The sequence below is a fragment of the Labrus mixtus genome, chromosome 13, assembly GCF_963584025.1.
Source record: "Labrus mixtus chromosome 13, fLabMix1.1, whole genome shotgun sequence".
NCBI lineage: Eukaryota > Metazoa > Chordata > Actinopteri > Labriformes > Labridae > Labrus > Labrus mixtus.
Genome location: NC_083624.1, coordinates 25,953,131 through 25,972,136, shown reverse-complemented (window position 1 = coordinate 25,972,136; position 19,006 = coordinate 25,953,131). Strand labels below are relative to the sequence as shown.

At 41.0% G+C, this 19,006-nt stretch overlaps 1 protein-coding gene across 7 annotated transcripts in view; it reads right to left on the bottom strand.

Moving 5' to 3' along the window:
• The window catches only part of myo3b (myosin IIIB), a 69,816-nt gene that overhangs the window by 15,148 nt on the left and 35,662 nt on the right, over nucleotides 1-19,006 (bottom strand). For 4 of the 7 annotated variants that reach the window (XM_061054424.1, XM_061054429.1, XM_061054430.1 and 1 more), the window contains 10 exons: nucleotides 13,822-13,901; nucleotides 12,086-12,106; nucleotides 10,873-10,950; nucleotides 9,149-9,354; nucleotides 6,215-6,326; nucleotides 5,883-6,045; nucleotides 5,297-5,377; nucleotides 3,715-3,823; nucleotides 2,362-2,410; nucleotides 1,331-1,454 (listed from right to left, as the gene is read on the bottom strand). In XM_061054424.1, coding sequence (XP_060910407.1) covers nucleotides 1,331-1,454; nucleotides 2,362-2,410; nucleotides 3,715-3,823; nucleotides 5,297-5,377; nucleotides 5,883-6,045; nucleotides 6,215-6,326; nucleotides 9,149-9,354; nucleotides 10,873-10,950; nucleotides 12,086-12,106; nucleotides 13,822-13,901 — 1,023 coding nt within the window. The remainder of the gene's footprint in view (nucleotides 1-1,330; nucleotides 1,455-2,361; nucleotides 2,411-3,714; nucleotides 3,824-5,296; nucleotides 5,378-5,882; nucleotides 6,046-6,214; nucleotides 6,327-9,148; nucleotides 9,355-10,872; nucleotides 10,951-12,085; nucleotides 12,107-13,821; nucleotides 13,902-19,006) is intronic. The other 3 variants (XM_061054425.1, XM_061054431.1, XM_061054426.1) reach the window with 2 other exon arrangements.

Sequence of the window (19,006 nt, the reverse complement as noted above, 5' to 3'; positions counted from 1 at the left end):
ATAACATATAAAAATCCTTTATTTAACAGGGATTGTCAACACGTTTCGACTCTACTGAGTCTTCGTCAGGACAAGAGAAAAACTAAATTTGGGTAATTTTACATATGGTGACTTTTTCCTTCAAGTTGCCCAATCTGAGCATTTCATATTTCATTCCCACTCCATAGGTATGGTCATAACTAAAGAAGGGTCTAAAGTAGAAATTGCTTAATCTGCTGAGGTTACAAAACAAAAACAGGGGAATTGGTGCGATACCCCCAAAAAAATTGAACATTCTGCTTCAATTGGTACTTTAAAAGCTCCACTTAATGTTTCTGCAATTTAATCATTTAAACTAATTTCACCATGAAAGGGATCCTAGAGGCAAAGGAATGTGAGTTTTACACACCACATCACTACAAACCCCCCCCCCCCCAAAAAAAAAACAGGGGAGTAATTCTGCATGTTAGAAAATGACTGGAAGCTTTCAGGAAACAACACAATCATTTTTTGGGGAAAAAGCCCTGAAACTGGCATTCAGTTCAACATTTTCCTCCAAAATCACTCTGACATTATAAATTCATCAAACACAGCTTCCCCTCAGTGGCAGTGATGCCTGGGAGCGGGGGTCACCTGTATGCAGCATTACCGTATTAGCCGCTATCTAACCCAGACCTGCTGTGGCGTGCTGACACTAATCCCAGGCTCGCTGGAGAGCCCTGTCTGTGTTACATTATCATGTCTAATCCCCGTAATCTCTCAGCCGCGCTGCTAAACGCTATTTCACCTCCGTCTCCTACCTCATACCCCTCTAATAACATTAATGAAGGGCCGGGCCCCCATTACCCGGGCTACCTCGGTGGTGACGGCCATAATCAGAGGCCCCCCGCACAGCCACCCACTCAGCCTTCCAGGCAGCAGGAATTAATGTAATTCATCGCCTGGGGGCAAAAAGCAAACCAAACATATGTTCAACAAATCAGGGTTTGTGTATTTTCTTGTCACCGTTACTGTGCGGGTCTATTAGAGTCATTGATGAGATCCTTAGTGAAGGGTCTCGCCGTGCAGGAGAACGAAAGCTTTGAAGTGCTCCTGACACTTCCGAAAGCCCCCCCACTAGCCACGAGACGCTTATGATGAGATGACCCGGGTTATTAAAATACCCCAGAAATGATCATTCATAATGCTCCTCTCTTTTTCGCTGTCAACGAAGAATGGCAGCAGAGGATTGGCTGGGATGAAAGGTTGAAAGGGCCCTGGTATTAAAAATGGCACTTTATCCATTAAAGCAGGATTTCTGCTGTCTCTCTGTGTAATTACCTGCACCCGCCAGCTCTGTGCTCGGGCTTACCTTGTTTACACTGCATGTCTCGCAGTCTAGCTGTCTCCCTGCGAGGCTTCGTCACACTGTCTTCTGCTCTGCCTTTGTCTCTCTTGATGTCTTTCAGTTGTCTGTCTCGGCTGTCGGGGCAAACCTTGAAAGAGGAGGCGTAAAAAAAAAAAAAAACACCCAGAAGAGCAATGTCAATGAAGCAGCAAATAAATAGACACAAGTTAAAACAAGCCTGTAATGTGTATTTTTTTTTTCAATTTAGTCATGTAGACGCTGTATTCATTTATTTACCATTTACAATTTGGCACTCATATAACTCAAACCCATTAATGTGCTTTGCAATGTTAATCAAATGCTAATGCAATTGCATATCCCCCTTGCTAGCCCTACCTCCTAGCAAACAGCACCACACTGACTTAATTGTGAGGGTGAAAAACAGCTCATACAGACTTCCTCTCATATTTAATTTTATCTTTGAATAAAAGAGCTATAGGAAAGTATTAATCTGCTTAACATTTCTAAGTACATCCTCCAAAGGATTTTGCTTTTTTAATCTTACATATGCTCAGCAGAGTTGCTGGCAAAAACTGTACATTTTCCTCATTTCATCCTTTCAACATCAAATGGTGAGCAGCAAAAATTGGATCAGACTTCAAAGACTGTGATGTGCTCCAAGTCACGGAGTGGCTCTTCTATTTCACATATTGAATCCGAGCAGGATATCAAAGTGCTACCAAAGAACCTCAGGTCTTTACTAAAAAAGGGGTCTAACATCTGTAGAAAGAGGAGCGCAAAGACAAATCACCTCGGGGAAGAGCGAGCATTTATTCTCAGCCGTGAATTTCCAGCCTTTTGATTCTCTCGTTCCCGTACCACCCTGTCTCCTCCGCTGAGATGGAGGTTGGAGCAAGAGAACTCTTTTGTCTCAAGGACTCAAAAAAATTCCCAAAGAATAATCTGGGTTAAAGCTGCTTTGTAGAGGAGCTGCATTTTACATAGACAACTAAAGCCGGGCATTAGAAAATGCTCATTGATATTCTGGTACTTACATTCCCTCTATGTATGTGATCCGTGTGTGTGCTGTTCTGGATGTAAGACCTGGGAAAGTAAAAAACATTTTTAACTGAAAGAGCACCACAAAGAAAAAAACCCTAAATACCTTTAATAAAAAAACAAAACAGGCATATTTGATTAGAACTGCTCTTGTTTTATGATTAAACCTTCTTCAGAGAGGAAGAATTCTTTTTGATCACATACTTTTACACTAATAAAATAAAACACACCATAAGAGACAACATCTGCAAACACAATGCTGCATTCCAGTTGCAGTCATGCTTCTGAGGGTAGAAAAAACAAACTCTCATCCAGCTTGGATTTTGTGATGCAACTGGAGGCATCTTTCTGTTTGGAAGCAAACAAAGTATTCACGCGTGGCAGAGAGGAGTGATATCAAAAGGGAAAAGAACAGCATGTAGGTGAGAACATAGATCTTACAGGAGGAAAAAATGGGCCAGATCATGTCAAAATAAATCTATATGGAGAGATTCCAGCACTGATTAAACAGAATTGTTAAGTGGAGGTTTGAAGTTTTTCTCACCAAGGAATATGATTGTAAACACGGAGAGAGAAAAATCCCAGATGAGTCTCCGCTCAGTTTGAGTATACAACGAGCATAACATTTTCTGATGTGTAAATCTAGTATTTTGGAGTTGGGAGTCTGGAGAGAGATGCACTGCTTTGACCAAAAGTCACCCAAGATGTTAGTTGTCTTATATATGTGAAATCCTGTGAGGAATATGTGCATCTGTGTCCTTCATATAACCTCCTGCTGCACATTAACAAACCATTTTTAGAATGTAATCTGAAACCTGCATTAGAAAACTTGTTACAAACTAAAAAGTGTGAGTTGTGGTGAAGAGAGAAGGAAAAAAAAAAACGGAGCTAAATGCCGCCATGGACACCACGTGTGCTGCTGTTCAGTCGGAGGCTGCTCTCCTGCATTGCACATACTTTCTTAATGACCAGCCGGGCCCATATGCTGAATAAACACAAAGTCTTCAGCTTGTACATCTGGAGACCAGTGCAGCGCCCAACCCCGTTTTGTGGTCAGACAAGTGTGGTATCTTAGTGGAAGGATATTTATTACGTTTATAAAACTGGTGGAGGTGGTGCTTTGGGAGGAGCTTTCTCTCCTGCTGGAAACAACAGAACATAACAGGGTGAGACAAAAAAAGGGTCCAGCAGGGCTCAGAATGAGGGAGGGGTATGGTCTCCATCTTAGGTCATATTTGAAGTCTTTTTTTTTTGCTGTTAGATCAAATCGATGATGAAATGATTGAACTGTAGGGAAACAGTACTTAAAAAAATAAAAAACTTGAAGGATGAGGGATGTCAAAGCTCACCCTGTATGTTCCTCCTTGGTGGTCTTTCCCGCCTCAGGGTGACATCTGTTCTTCTGGGGTCCCCGGTCCCGGCGCACCCGATGGCCCCTGTAAGCTGCAGAGGATGAGACTGTCATACAGTACATGCTTTTACATGGACGGAAAAAAACATTTCAACATTAACAAACATTAAAACAGCACACGTATAGTCCAGAGAGGCAGCCATGGAATGCAGTCGTTGCAATTAACACAATAAACAACACTTTGAAAAGCACTTAAAAAGCCCTGGATTAATAGCTAATTATTTGCTTTAAGGTAGGTGAAATGTGTTTAGCAGCAGAGGAAAATCATTGCGTGATTATTGAGACTCAGATGGACGGTGAACGCAGCCTGCTGACTTACTCCGTCTAACCGGCTTTGTGTTTTTCTTGTAAAATTATATACGCAGAAAAAAAAAGGAAGCTCAAGTACATTGTTGAGCCATGGTTCTATTTTGCATGGTCTAATCTGATCGATGGTGAGCATGTCCCCCAGGCCCTGCTGAGATCTGAGAAGCCACCAGGCTCATACATTTGAAAGGCATCTGTTTATTTTCAGAATGCAAATGCAGCCCACCTCAAAGGCTATAAGCTGCGGAGAACACACAATGTGAATGTGCTGGAGTGCTCCGCCGGGGGGCTGAGGCCCCACTTATGTCAGGTTCAGGCACCCCCCTCCAACCCCCCCCCACCTCTTCCTGTGAACCCCAGCGGCCACACACAAACACACTTCTCCAAAGAGAAAGACAGCAGGGACAGAGAGGCTTTCCTCACACCAACACCATGTTTACCCATTCTGCAGCGTTATTTACAAGGGTTTAATGGAGGACATTTACACAAGGTGTGCAGGCGACTGAGATGCTCCATGTGCCAGATGAGGGCAGCCCTTAGGAGAGCCGGGGGAAACAATGCCAAATCTCCTCCCCTGCCCTCCTCTCTCCTGCCTCTTTTGGCACCCTCCCCTGTCCTCCAGTGAGAGGCTCCAAGGAGGAGGAGGAGGAGGAGGAGGAGGAGGAGGAGGAGGAAGGGGGGTACCCGGGAAGGTTAATGTGCCCACTTTGATCTTTGTCAAGGCACACTGAGTAAGAATTAATTTACATTTCAGATGAAAAGGTTGACAGTATAAAAAGGCATCTTGTTTCTGGTATGTGAGAGCGGTGTAATAGGCCAGGAATTTGAGAGAGGAAGTCGTGAGGAAACAGAAGGGATAAGCCCCTCTCTTGCCTTTACTGGGAACGAGATGAAAGGAAAAAAAAGGATCTCAGTATGCGCTGTTCTTCTGAAACATGGGGACCAAATGCTGCCCAAACTTTCAAAAGCCTTTTCTTTATGCATTATTAATTAATTATTACTGTTTCGTAAGGCCACTCATTGAGATCAAAAAAGGTGTTGCACAAAGATGGAAGGTTTTCAGGCCTTTATCCCCCCCCTCCCCCCCACCCCTTTTGAAAATAAGTGGAAAAAGTGGCGCATAGTTCCACTGGACACGGGGGCAACATGAGAAAGTCCAGCGGTCGGCACTTGAATATATAACTTCAGAGGGAAAGATGTTAACATTTCTTTACCTGACTGAATGCGAACGGCCGCCTCTTCCCGTTCCTTTTTTATCTGTTTGAGGTTCTGCCGGGCAACATGGCCCCTCCAGGCTGGAGAAAGAGAAAGAGACGGTTTGTGTGTGTGTGTGTGTGTGTGTGTGTGTGTGTGTGTGTGTGTGTGTGTGTGTGTGTGTGTGTGTGTGTGTGTGTGTCTGTGTGTGTCTGTGTGTGTCTGTGTGTGTGTGTGTGTGTGTGTGTGTGTGTGCAGGAGTTTGCTGACCTGCCTCTGTGAAACAAAATAGACTGCACATACTGCACAAGATCCCACTTCAAAACACTGCTAAACCAGGTGGCAGAGGGATGGATTTCTTTGAACTCTCTGTGGTTTTATTGTCTGCTCTGAAGCATCGCTCTTAACCCTCGCAGGTCAAGCTGTGGTTATCAAACTCATCTCTTTTATCAAGACATAATAGACTAAAGGTTTCTAAGAAGACAGAGGTCAGATTCCCACCTGTTTTACCTGATCAATAAGTACAAGGTTTTACATGTATTTGTATTATTTGGACATTTTAACAATTCTTTTCAACCTTTATCTGTTTAGTTGATTCCACTGTACCTGACTGGATGATGATGGCCCCGTGGTTTCTCTTCTCCTTCTCTTTTCGGTACCGTCGGGCGCCCAGCCAGCCTTTAGTGTAAGCCTGCATAACCACCACCCGAGCGATCACCTCCCTCAGCAGCAGGTTCAGCTGCTCCACATGATAGTACCTGAGAAACACCTGACAGCAGGTTTAGACCCGGTTAGAATAACCCGTTATATATCTGTACTGCTGTTTATAGAAATAGATATCTTAGACTTTATCTACATGAGTTGTTGGTACCAAAAGTTTAATGAACAACAAAACAGATTTCTTCATTGTTTTAACTTTGGTGTAATATTCACTTTACCTTAGTCGTCCCCAGCACCCAGCCTTCCAGTTTGGCTCGCTTCAGTATGGTAACAGCGTTTTCTTTGCTTGTCTCAGGCATCTTGTGAGCCCGAAATGCAAGGTAGTAATATCTATGAGTGGAGGCAAAAAATGAGTGGGTGAGAAATTAGATCTAAAGACGTTACAACATTTCAAGTGCAAAGGTAAGCTGTGTGCTCTAATGTAATCAATAATTTCAGATCATCATAAAATGAAAGCTAAAAAAACATCTCATCTTTAAAGATAGCAATAAAAAAAGCATCACACTCTATTAAAGGATGACTTTGAGAGTTTTTTTGCATTCATATTTCTGAAACTGTTCAAAAGGGAAATGAATTGGTGAACCGTGAAGACACAGTGTCATTTAAATACAACCCACTGTAAACAATAAGTTAGAGGAGATTATAGATACCCGTCATCGACTGTCGATATGTATTATAAATGATAACATTCATCATACGAGGAAGGCTAAAGCCAACTGCCTGCTAGCTTAGCATAAAGACAGCAAACAGATGGAAACAGCTAGCCTGTCTCTGTCCAAAAGTAACAATATCTACCTACCATTCCCTCTTAAGATCAGTAATGAACATATTTTACACATTTAACTGCAGCGTAAAAAAGACTGTCTGTAGCTTTATTTTCATATATTTAACACATGATCTCCTCATCTGATTCTGACTCTCAGCAAAATAGTTGGTAAGAGTAGTTCTAATTTGTTTTCCCAATAACATCATTTTTTTTGAAGGATTTTCATTGAGTGAAAAATGCTTTACTTGTGTGTTGTGTTTTTATAAACTTATGGGAGTAAAATAAAAGCTTTGAGACTACGATGTTACTCAGAACTGGTTTTGCTCAAGCCCCCTTCACACCACAACACCACTCAGCCAGTACGTTTTCACAATCAAAACCATGGTAACCAATCTTTATGGGCCCATCTCCACTTATGTTGGAGACTTGAGTCAACCTTCCCCAAGTTTTTTTGACTGAAATCCTCGATTTGATAAATAATAAACACGCTCCTCTTCAGTTTTGGCCAACATTAATGTAAATTCATTATTTCATCAAACTCAGCCCGGCCAGCTGCAGCAGATGTTTGTCCACCAATGAGTCTGCTTCTGTTCAAGCTTTCTGCCTGTTTCCTTTCAACTGTTCCCAAATGATTGCTCGTTGTGAATTTATGTTGGATCTTTCCAAATAACATTACCAGTAGAGTCCAGACATGTAAAGTGTTGTGAGATCACTTTTTTGTGAATAGGTGCTTTACAAATAAAAATCTGATTCATTGATCTGTCTTCAGTGGTAAAGAGGAGTGTCTAAACATTGCAACAACTTAATCTACAAAACGACTGGGGGCATCACTACAGCTGGAAGGTGGCCTGTTCAGTCAGAGCAGAAAAATGAGCCTGACTGAGACATGAGTGTAGAACAGAGGCCCTTTGTTGTAGCCCCTTTGAATGAATCATCGTCTCTTATTTCAGTGGCTGCAGAAAATGCCCATCAGCTCCGTTCTATCAGTGTCCATCAGCTCTGCTCTGCATGTTTATCGTGCACATTGTCTGGATCTGTCCACTGATCCTCTTGTTGTAGTTTACAAAATACCAGCATAGGACCAAAGTAGCTGGAACTGTTTGCTCAGGGACATCAAGGCTCCAAAGAGACTGGTTCATCTCTTGTGTTCTGGAGTTGGTCAAAAAAGAAGAACAACAACAAGAAGAAAAACTTCTTTGAACTCGCCTCGCCGCCTCAGTCTCCAGCCTTTCATTCTAATTCCTGTTGATACCTGTTATTTCTTTGATGGTAAATACAAAGCACTGCTTGGCAACATCAGACAAGCCTTTGATATGAGAGCACAAATTTAAATCAGTTTTCACTAAAGGTGCAGTTTAGCCGCTCGGGTCTGTCTGTATGACTTCTGCCTGGCTTAGGTGGGATGATATGGATTCAAACAGGGAGGTTTAAATGTAGTCTGAAGTTCTAATACACCCTCTCATTCACACACTTCATGCACAGGTGGAGTAAACAGTAACATCATCGGTCAGGTTTGGAAAGGTTTCCCAGAAATCAAACTCTTTTAAAAGTAGGACAAGAAAGAAAGAAAAGAAAAAACATGTGGTCATTCAAAGTTTTAGGTCACCAGAATTAAGCACAATTTTTAAAGATTCCCTAAAGCAGCGAGACCAACGAACCATCTCTAAAGCTTTCCTTCCTACAGGCCACAAGCCCAATTTAATTAAATGTGATATCATATTAAAGTCTTCACATTAGAGGTGGCTGGGATATTTTTCAAAGGAAAATTGATCAAACACAAGTTCCTCTGCCTTTTCCCACAAACTCGTCTAAGTTTGTGTGTTTTTTCCTGAACAGGAACGAGGCGGTGTCAGTCTACACTAAATGTGTGGTTTGACATTTGAACAGAAGTTTGTAACACTTATTAACATTTGTCTTATCCTGTCCCACATTTTTAAATAACAAAAACAACATCCTTACATAAAGCCCTCCTAATGATGAAATCTTGTTTTCATTCTGCTTTAATGTAATACCGATGGGACATGCTGAGACCACGTTTGAGCTTTTCCAGGTCACTGAGTTTAAGAACAAACTCTTTATGAATAGTCAAAGGAAATCCATTAAAATGAATCACCCCTTGTAATCACAGTTCCTCCCTGTTTCAATTGTATCCAGACTGGAGTATCCACCCAGCTAAAGGAGATGTAGGATTTAGTCTTGCACTATCACTAATGACTGCCAATTAGTCAGTCTCTTCACCGCTCAACTTGTACCCCTGTCTAATTAAAGAATCCATGTTTTGTGTGATGCAGAGCACGGCTCGCTTGTTCTGCATTATCTCTGGAGTTGTGTTGTGTGTGTGTGTGCTGAAGTGTGTAGTTGCTGTGTGTGTGGATGCCGCTCTTACCTGTTGACAAACTCTTCAAACAGGATGCGGTGGGAGTAGCCTTGGCGGCGGATGCTCACCGTCTCCAGGATTCCCGTGTAGCGCAGCTGCACCATCACCCTCTCCTCACAGAAGCGCAGCGCCTGTCTGTCATCGTTGGGTTTGATGCAGCGCACAAAGTGTGGCTTACCCACGACCATCTTAGACAGCAGGTCCATCAGAGAGAACTACAGACACACAATAACAGAAACTAAACAGTAAACAGTATGCAGAGACGGGGGGGGGGGGGCAAGCTGTCATAACAGACAGGTCAGTTATAATGATTTATCACCATAACTGTGTACAAGCTCAATATAAAAAAAGTTCTGATCAGTCCCCAAAGGTTTTGAAAGAGTTTTTATTGTCAAAGACATAAAACAAAAACTGGATTATCAAAACAGTTTAAAAAATTAAAAAATATTTTGTATGTGTTCTTCTGTTTTACTGAATTTTTGTTTTGTTTAGAAATTGCAAAATATAAAAAAGACCTTGAGTGCAACAAAACAGTTCGGTCTATTTTTTATCACGCTGTTTCACTGATCAAATGAATGATGAAGATATTTAGATTACACTGAATTAGTCCTTTCAGATAAATTAGTAAAATCTTTTTAATTTATATGATAATCTTGAACTACTGGAGGGAGTGGATAAAGTGGACAAAATGATTTATGCTGTTATTACAGACTTTTGTAACTGTGGATTATAGCTGTTTTTAATTACTGGAATACGTAGCTACAGTAGGTTAAAGTTAATGAACCGCCTATTAAGTAATTATAAGATGGAATCATTTTATTCAAAATATAACATATTCTGCCAAACTTTGAGTTGGCAGAACATGTTAGACAGCAACAGAAGAAGTTGCTGTCTTTGGTCAAAACAAGTTTTGTACTTATTTTCCTACATTCATGTTTGGTTTGAGACACTTCCAAGCAGAAATGTTTCAGCACTTTATTTCATATGTCTTCAAGACTGGGGCAGGCTTTAAAATATGTATGTGATATATTTCACATGAATTCAATTGAACTAAAACCTCTTAAAGTCTTTATATGTGATTTTTTTGATCCAGCAGATGTCCCCCTTGAGCTCCAGCATGAAACCAAAACAACTTGCGCTGCATTGTTGTGTTAGCATGCTAATGCTAGCGATCTTTATTATGCTCGTATCTTCACACTGCATGTAAATTTACCTGAAATGAGCGTGATCTAGAAACACAGTTAAGCAGTGAGTACAGTATGTTATTCTTCTTTTCTCTAGTCCCTCAATTAAACAACTTTTATACACGAGGGGAGGAGTCAGCCGGCCGTCCCAACGATGTAAACAAAGTGAAGATAGGACTCTGAAAACTCTGAAAACATCACAGACAGTGGGACTCGGGTGTTACACCCATTGTAGACAGTCATGACTCACAGTTATTTTCAGAGGATATACTTGTTTTCTATTACATTTAAGTACATCACATAGAAAGCCTTTAAATAAAAACATTTGATTCAATCACACCACAGATATGTTTAAGCTAGATTTATCTGACAGATTCGTTGACATTAATAGAGGTCTATGCTCTGTCTTTCTTTTCTTTCTCTGAAACATTTTATGTAGCCTCTTTGTGTTGACAAAACTATGATCTATATATCTGTTATATTTGAACAGAAGAGTTCACAGCAGCTGCTGTCAGAGAAGTGGGGCAGCATGAAAGAGAAAATACCTACGCGGAAATATGAGGCTACAGTCTGTCTCCTCATGCTGGTGGTTTCTCCGGGGTGGCGCATCATCTCCATGGTGTCCACCTGAACACAGAAAGGCTGAATGAACACATGGCATTGATAAAAAAAAGGACAGACTCAGGCCAGGTGAGTCGCTGTAAAGGCAGCAGATTGAAATGAGAAGACGTTTATGCTCAACCTGTCGTCCTCTGTGGAGATAAAGGTGTTATTACAGCAGCTTTCTCTCCTCTAAATGGGCCAGTTGGGGATACACAGCTGTACTAACTGTGCCGTCTGTAAAACAGAGCCCCATAAACACTTAAAGCTAACAATCTAGAGAATAATTCTGCACTGCTGAGGGGCATGGGAAAATTGCAGAGCATCCTGAGTAATGAGACTAGCCGTCATGGAGCAGACAGTCATCCCAACGACGGATTAACGAGGACACAATATAAGCTTTCTAATGGCCCTCGCAGTTCATGGCTTCATCAAAGTTAATGATGCAATGGATATTTTATAGTACGTCTACAAAGCAAAGTGCATACCTTAAAATTTTATTTCATCCTAGAGCAGAAAAAGAAAAGTACGTCGAATGTTCTCCGAGTAAAGTGAAGGGAGAGCTCGTACGCTTTGACACTTTGTTAGTTTGAAGAACAAAAAGGTTATCGAGTACTCACTTCCTCTATTCTAACGAGCGTCACTACGCTTTAATCTGGTCACGCTGTTAACTTTTTGTTTCTGTCGACTCTTTCTCCAACTCTGATCGAGAACATGACGGCATACATATTACATCAATGGTAGCGAGTTGTTATTACGAACGGCCTCTCTTGTTCCAGAATAACTGAGAAGGTGCCGGAGGGAAGTTCAAGAAAGTAGAACAGATTATGTTTGTATCCCACATTGTGTTTTTTCTGTAATCTAAAAAGAAGACATCACAGAGCATTTGTTTACATTAAGAATTTGGTGTCTACAAGAGAAAAGAGTTCAAAAGAAATAATTGACATTTTCCAAAGCCAGACTGTGATTGATGTTTGGAAGAGAGAAGCTGACATGATTCAGAGTGAGGGAATGAAAAACAGTTTGATTTTCAATTTAGATTAAAATGCTGATCACTTGATTTCAGCAAATTCAGTATTTCAAAGACTAAACATAATTTGGAGCTTGTCTGCCGTCCAGATATACATTTAGAATTAGAAACTATTTTCAACAGAAGCCTTACCTTCAACAGGTATTTGGGAGACTGTGTACAGCAAATGTTGGTGAGTGACGTGGAAATAAGAGAAGAGGGAAAGTGGATAGACAAGAGAGTCACTTTAAAGGAAGCTTCACACTGGAAATCATACTGGGATTTCTTACATTTGTTTTAACAAACACTCAGTTAAAAAAAACACATTCAGCAAAGATATTTTTAGTTCAAATATCTTGCAGAGAGTGACTCTCCTTAAAGGCTTTATATGTGATTTTTTGATCCAGCAGATGTCGCCCTTGAGCACCAGCATGAAACCAAAACAACTCGCGCTGCATTGTTGTGTTAGCATGCTAATGCTAGTGATCTTTATTATGCTCGTATCTTCACACTGCATGTAAATTTACCTGAAATGAGCGTGATCTAGAAACACAGTTAAGCAGTGAGTACAGTATGTTATTCTTCTTTTCTCTAGTCCCTCAATTAAACAACTGAAGGGGGGGAGTCAGCCGGCCGTCCGGGCGATGTAAACAAACTGAAGATAGGACTCTGAAAACATCACAGACAGTGGGACTGACAGTCATGACTCACAGAGTTATTTTCAGAGGATATACTTGATTTATATTACATTTAAGTGTAAAAAATCACAGATAAAGCCTTTAAATAACATAAAATAGATACAGTGGAATGAGTCCTGAGGTGAGAAAAGAAAGGATAGTGTTTTTTTAACACTGTGCAACTCTAAAGGCACTCCAAGAAGCTTGGGAGGAATTTCAGTAAGAACATGATTAACACTGGATGCTAACAGTTTCAATGTACTTCTTAGGGCGCAATCACACTAGGCAATGCCTACGCATACTTCACCCCTAAAGTTGAGTTAGTTTGACTAGTGAGCGCTCTCATCCGTGCTAAAGCATGGTACACTTCCTCAGCCCTGGCACGCTTAGAAGAGGTGTGCTTCGGCACGGTACAGTTCATGCACAGATACACAACATGGACAGCCTTCATTATCGACAAATCCTAGAGTGTAATGGCTGTGTCTGACTAAAATCACTCAGAATAAGCCACAGAGTCAGTAAAGTAGCCGTCATGTTCTCTGTGCTGTTCTCCGATTTGCAGACGCGGACTACACGGCACATCCCCTTTTTCTTTGTTTTTCAAGGCCGCCTGTCTTGTAAGCTAAGCACGCTTCATAATTATGTATATGCATGCATTGTATTACAACGTTATGTATGTTATGAGGTAACCGTGCTCAGACCCGGTTAGTCCTGGAGCAGTGTGAGTGCAGACCAGCAGGGTATGGGACAACTTTACCTAGTGTGAGGGCGCCCTTAGACATACTCATGAAACTATCATAATACCTTTTTTAAATAATACATTAACTTATATAGCATCTTTAATAACACAGATTTACTTTAGAACAAAGCATAGGAGGCCAAACACAAAAGAACAACCGATTATTAAAGTTTATAATTAAAGTCTTTTGTGAGGACATACAACACATTTAATAATTCTGGAGTTCCCATTAACAACACAACAATAACACTTTGTAAGTCCTAAAAACTTTTATGCCGTAGACACCAAATGCCAGATGGTGATGCTGCATCACCACAAGCTACACGGCAAACATAACAGAGCCAGTCAATTAATATGGCTACGCCTCGCAGCACAAGTTTTTACTGGGCTCATGGTGCGATGCCTGTGAGCTTCTAATAAAAACACATTATGTTTGTTCTCAGGTGATCTGTGCTAAAGGAGCAGAGCCTCACCTTGTTGCGTCCTGAGCCCAGCTGAGGAGGCAGAGATCTGGAGGCAGCGGTGACCCGGGCTCTGGACGTCGCCAGGTTCCCTGTTAACAACAACAAACATTAACACGGCATAAGAAGAGATTTATAAATACCATTTTATTCTTTTGTGATACTGATGCAGATATCAAGACTGGAGTAATGTCTGATGATGAGTAGTAGCCTTCTGATACCACAACAAAGATTAAACAAATGTTGTGTTTCTCAGTGGAAAAACACTGATAAGTCACATTTTGCAAACTTTAGCTGACAACAATCTCAGCTAGCATCACACTGTTGTTGCTTCTTATTGTCACAATATAAAACACCAAAAATCAGTTAATTACTTTGAGAGGCCTCTTAAGATTATGGTATCTGATTGGTGCAACGACTGGTATGCTAGCAGATAGTCATTGTCAGATACCGAATGAGACTCACATTTATTGACCAGGTTTGACCAGGTTTGTATTTGTGCACATTTATAGAAGAGGTCTTTGGTTTAACTTTGCTTTCCATGTACAAACATTAAAGCGCCAATAAGCAGTCTTTAGCTTGTTATGAAATAGACTGGAATTAAAACGCCTCTATATGACTTACATATGCAAGGGAGACATCTGTAAGATGGCAGATTATTTCTATATTGTTACATTAATAATCACTGCCCCCAGGTACGTGAGAAGATGTACAGTACATGCTGCCATGTTCCACAGAAAATAATTACCAGTAAGTGATGTGTTTGACAGTTAAAAGAAAGCAGGACGAGATTTTCCATCAGGAAACACTCGTACTTACACATATAAAGGATCTGCAAAGAGATAAGAGGAAACTATTTGTCCACAGACGGGCGCCAAAATCAACTCAAACCCAAAGTTCCTCACAGGAGCTTTAATATTAACCCTGATGTGTACATATGTACATTGCACAGCTTCTACATTGCACCTTTTGTACATTTTGTGTTTTTAAATTCTATTTTATATATTGTAATATCTTCTTATACTGTATTATTTAAGTTGTTTCTAGTTCTGCTTTATTTCCTTGTTAATTGTTTAGCACCAATACACCAAGTCAAATTCCTTGTATGTGTAAATGTACTTGGCAATAAAACCCGATTCTGATTCTGAGATAAAAGTGCAATGGTGGTGAGTACAAAGGATGCTGAAATATATATGATTAAAATAAAATATGTTCCAAATAGGTGAATGAACATGACGTAAATATTTATATCAGTATTCAAAGTGAAACCTGTTTAACAGCTGAGTGGAATAAAGGGAAGAATGATGTCAGCTATCTAACATTGAGTTTGTATTTTAACACTTTTCTTCTACTTTTCCTGCATACAATGGATGTAAAACAATGATCGAGATGCTCTTCTATGTTTACAAAGGTTTTCATTCTGCAGCTGAGCACTAGACAGTGAAGAAGAAGACTGAATATGAGCTGAATACATGGACTCAGCAGCACAGCTGCCTGCACAGCAGTCCAACAGCCCCACACACAGCGGAAAGGATATGAACAGAGCATATGCAAGACAGTCTGAACATTTCAAAGTTTCTGCACAAGATGTCCAAATGTTTTCTCTGGCTATATCTTCAGAGGCTAAACTGTGATTAATAGCAGTGAAAGAAGCCTTTGAAGCAGGATTGGTGACATCAAAGTCCTAATCCATGGGTGGCAGGATTTTTATAATGAGTGGGAAGTATCTTAACACATTTCAAAGGGTTTACTCCATGAATAAACAATAGCTGCACAGATGTGCCACACACACCTTTAGAAAAATACGTCTGCAGACACAGGAGGCAGCGTTACCCAAGCAGCCGCGTATGGCAAGGAGGAAAACCTTTGTAAGTTTTGAAGATAAAGCTGAAGTGACAGGGCAACAATTGTTCTAGATTTTCTCCCAGCACGCGGACGAACTTCAAAAAATGCAAATATGAAGTCAGCTTCTGCTGAAAAATTGCTAGAACTCAACGTCAGTTTTTAAGGACATAGTCTGACAAGGAGCCAAAAAACTTAAACACAGGATCAGTAAGTGACTTACTCAGAGGACTCTGCACCATCAAGTGAGCATTAGAACCATCAATCAAAATCTATTTATGATGGATTAATTAGGAGCCAGGCCTCTTCTAACTTGAGACAAAGAATGCCTCGCTTGTGCCAAAGGTTTTGAATTGAGCCAAAGCAATGCTGCGTCTCATGGGCAAACACATACACAAACACTCACACACATATATATACACACACATACACACACTGTAGTCAAAACAAGCCAAAACATATGATGTGAGAGCACTTCAAAAGAACTCAGACTGTCTACTAAGCTTGTGATGATGATGCTTTCTGTATTTGACATTTATCTGCTAACTTTTATTTATTTATCTACTTTATTTATTCAGCCATTTACACTTTTTGCATTTGAACATTCAAATTCTGAGATTTTGTCACGTTTAATTATGCATTTTGTACTTGTAAAATAAATGTGCTCGGAAGATGTTTTGAATTGGCAACTAAAAATAGAAGAAAAGAACGTGTGAAATATGATATTATGGAAATTTGAGCTTTTAATTGCTCTTTATGAACACATGTTTGTGAGCGGGCCCTGTGTTTAGAATCACAGGGACAGATTTTAAAACCTACACCGCCCCTTCGGCATAATCTAAACCAACAACAGCAAGAAAAACATGCGCACACACACACACAAAAAAAAACGATGATCTTTGAGAACAGGAGCTGTTTAACTGTGTCGGGTATATTAGCAGCACACAGGCAGGGAGGGCCCCGCTCCAATTAGCCCAGAGTAAAGCTGGATGGATTAATTGGAGTGGGTCTTGTGCAAATGAAGTGCGCTCTCTCCTCTCCCCATTAGCGCTGCTGGGCCAGATCATCTGAGCACATTTGTCATGTTGAATTAGCCGCTGTGAGTGGAACGGGCTCGTGGAGTGTCACTGTGCTTTCACGCCTCTCACTTCCATGACACCATCAAGGGGAGATGAAGGGGCTGCGCCGCGATGAGAGAAACTATGACAGTTGTACCTAAGCCTCGCAAATGGACACTCGCTGCTTTCTTCATGTATTCCTTGGCGGGTCGTATTAATTCATTCTTCTGGCGGGTTTCATATCCCCTCCTGACTACATGATTAGAGCACGGGTTAATAGTCAGTATCCTCAAAGATGTCTGCCTCCCGAGACATGAAACCAAGGGATCACCTGTGATGTCCGGCCTGAAAGAAGACCTTCTCATTTAGATACAGTGGGGAACTTGTCTAATGATGTGGGTTCTAATTATTCAAACCAGAGAGACGAGCAGGAAAAGGGAAGATTTGTTCTTTGACAGTGGATCCAGTAAAAGAAAGAGGCCATGTGAGTTTTAAGTTACAACTGGAGGCCATTTTTTTACTTACTTGTCAGTGCTCTCACAAGGACTTATGATGAAAATAAATGAGACAGAAGAAGAGTTTCCAGATAGAAAGATGAATAATTCACAGAGTAGGGAAGGTGAGAGAATTTGTTCTCCATCAGGTCATTGAGTCTCGTGAAACAGACGGCGGTGGAGCATCCCACTGATCGTTTCTGCTTTACGCATGTTGATCTTGGCATGGACTTCCAGGACAAACAGAAAGAGAGAGGCAGTGCGGTGTATGGGGAAGGGAAGTGGAGGGGATGGGAGGAGGGGAGGGTGGGAGAAAAAGCCTTCCTTGGCATCTGTGCGTTCACTTTGAAAATTAAGCCCAGCAAGAATCCTGTAGGAAAAAAAAAAGCTCAAGCTGGCAGTTGTATTGGGGTTCTATTGACAAGAATAGTCAATGTGCTTGGGATTAAAAAGCAATCCTGCGTTCAATATGACACCTCCCTACATGCTTTTATGAGTGCCAGTGTGCGCCTTGTACTTCAGAAGCTGCGGATCGAGCTGTCGACACGGGGGACAATCAAAGTTGTGAGAGAGAGCAGCCTTCCCAAAGCTGAGTGAGCACACGCTCGCTGGATATCTCTACTGCTCTCCCGCTCTCTTTTTCAAAAACATGTGATCTAGAAACTCAACTCAGCACCCAAGCAAATGAGATTAAAGCACCCATAACCCCCCCCCACCCCCCCGCCACCCACCCCACCCCTCCATAACCACCACCGTTTATGCCTAGAGATGGCTCCGGGGGCTGTTGATTTAAATGCCATCCACTACTGTCAGAGCAGATCAATCATAAAAAGCATGGTGTAATTGGCTTTTAGTGACACAACACTGTGTTGCATTTATCAAAGGATGTTGTACCATGTGACTTAGGAGAGATGGCTCCTCGCTATTGATGTGCAGGGCCCGTCAAAAATCCCACTGCTGACTCAAAACATTCCACGATAAGGGGAGAAATTGAACAAAAGTATTACTTGGTGAGTGTCTCTTTTGGGACAGAATTGTGGGGAGTGCAGTGTGGAAGTCTGGTGGAGAGAGACTGGTGCTGCTTGCCCACTGGGGGGATGAAAAAAAAAAAACTCACACTGTCGGAGAACAAAGAGCCAAATGTGTCATATCGCTGGGAGAAGCCTGACAGTTGAACACAGGAGGATCTCCGAACATGAAGGGAGATGCAGAGGACTGCTGCTGTGGCTTCATGTGAAGATGAAAAAACAATGTAAATTGCTTGACATACATGCAGGACTTGACCTTATAACCCCTTATTTCTCACAGGTCAGTATTGTTGTATTAGCATTTTAACAAGAAATGTTAGACCTGAGATTGTGGACACTTAGCAGAGGCTAAATCTTCACAATGAAATTAATCTTCCTTTGGATTAAAAAAAAGTATCAGCAAACAGTTCTTAAAGAACTAACTGAATTTAGTTAGTGCATAGCGTTACAAGCTAAAATTCTGAATAATTTCAGAAAATTAGCTGCATTTCCATTAGTCCATGCAGCAGAAAATAAGATTTAGTGAAATATTTTTACTGCTTCACATAAATTCTGTCTTTTCAAAGTTCTATTAATAATCATTTGTCAAATGTCCAGCTGGTTAGCTGATTATTCAACATTTCAAACAAATTCAACCAATAAAGATCTGTTTTTTCTCAAACCAGTGTCCCCCCCCCCCCCCCCCCCCCCGCTTCCTTTATCCTAGATTATAAAGTGTCAAAGCCCTGATGAAGATAAATGTTGGATTAAAGAAAAAGTAAAAACAGCAGGAGTT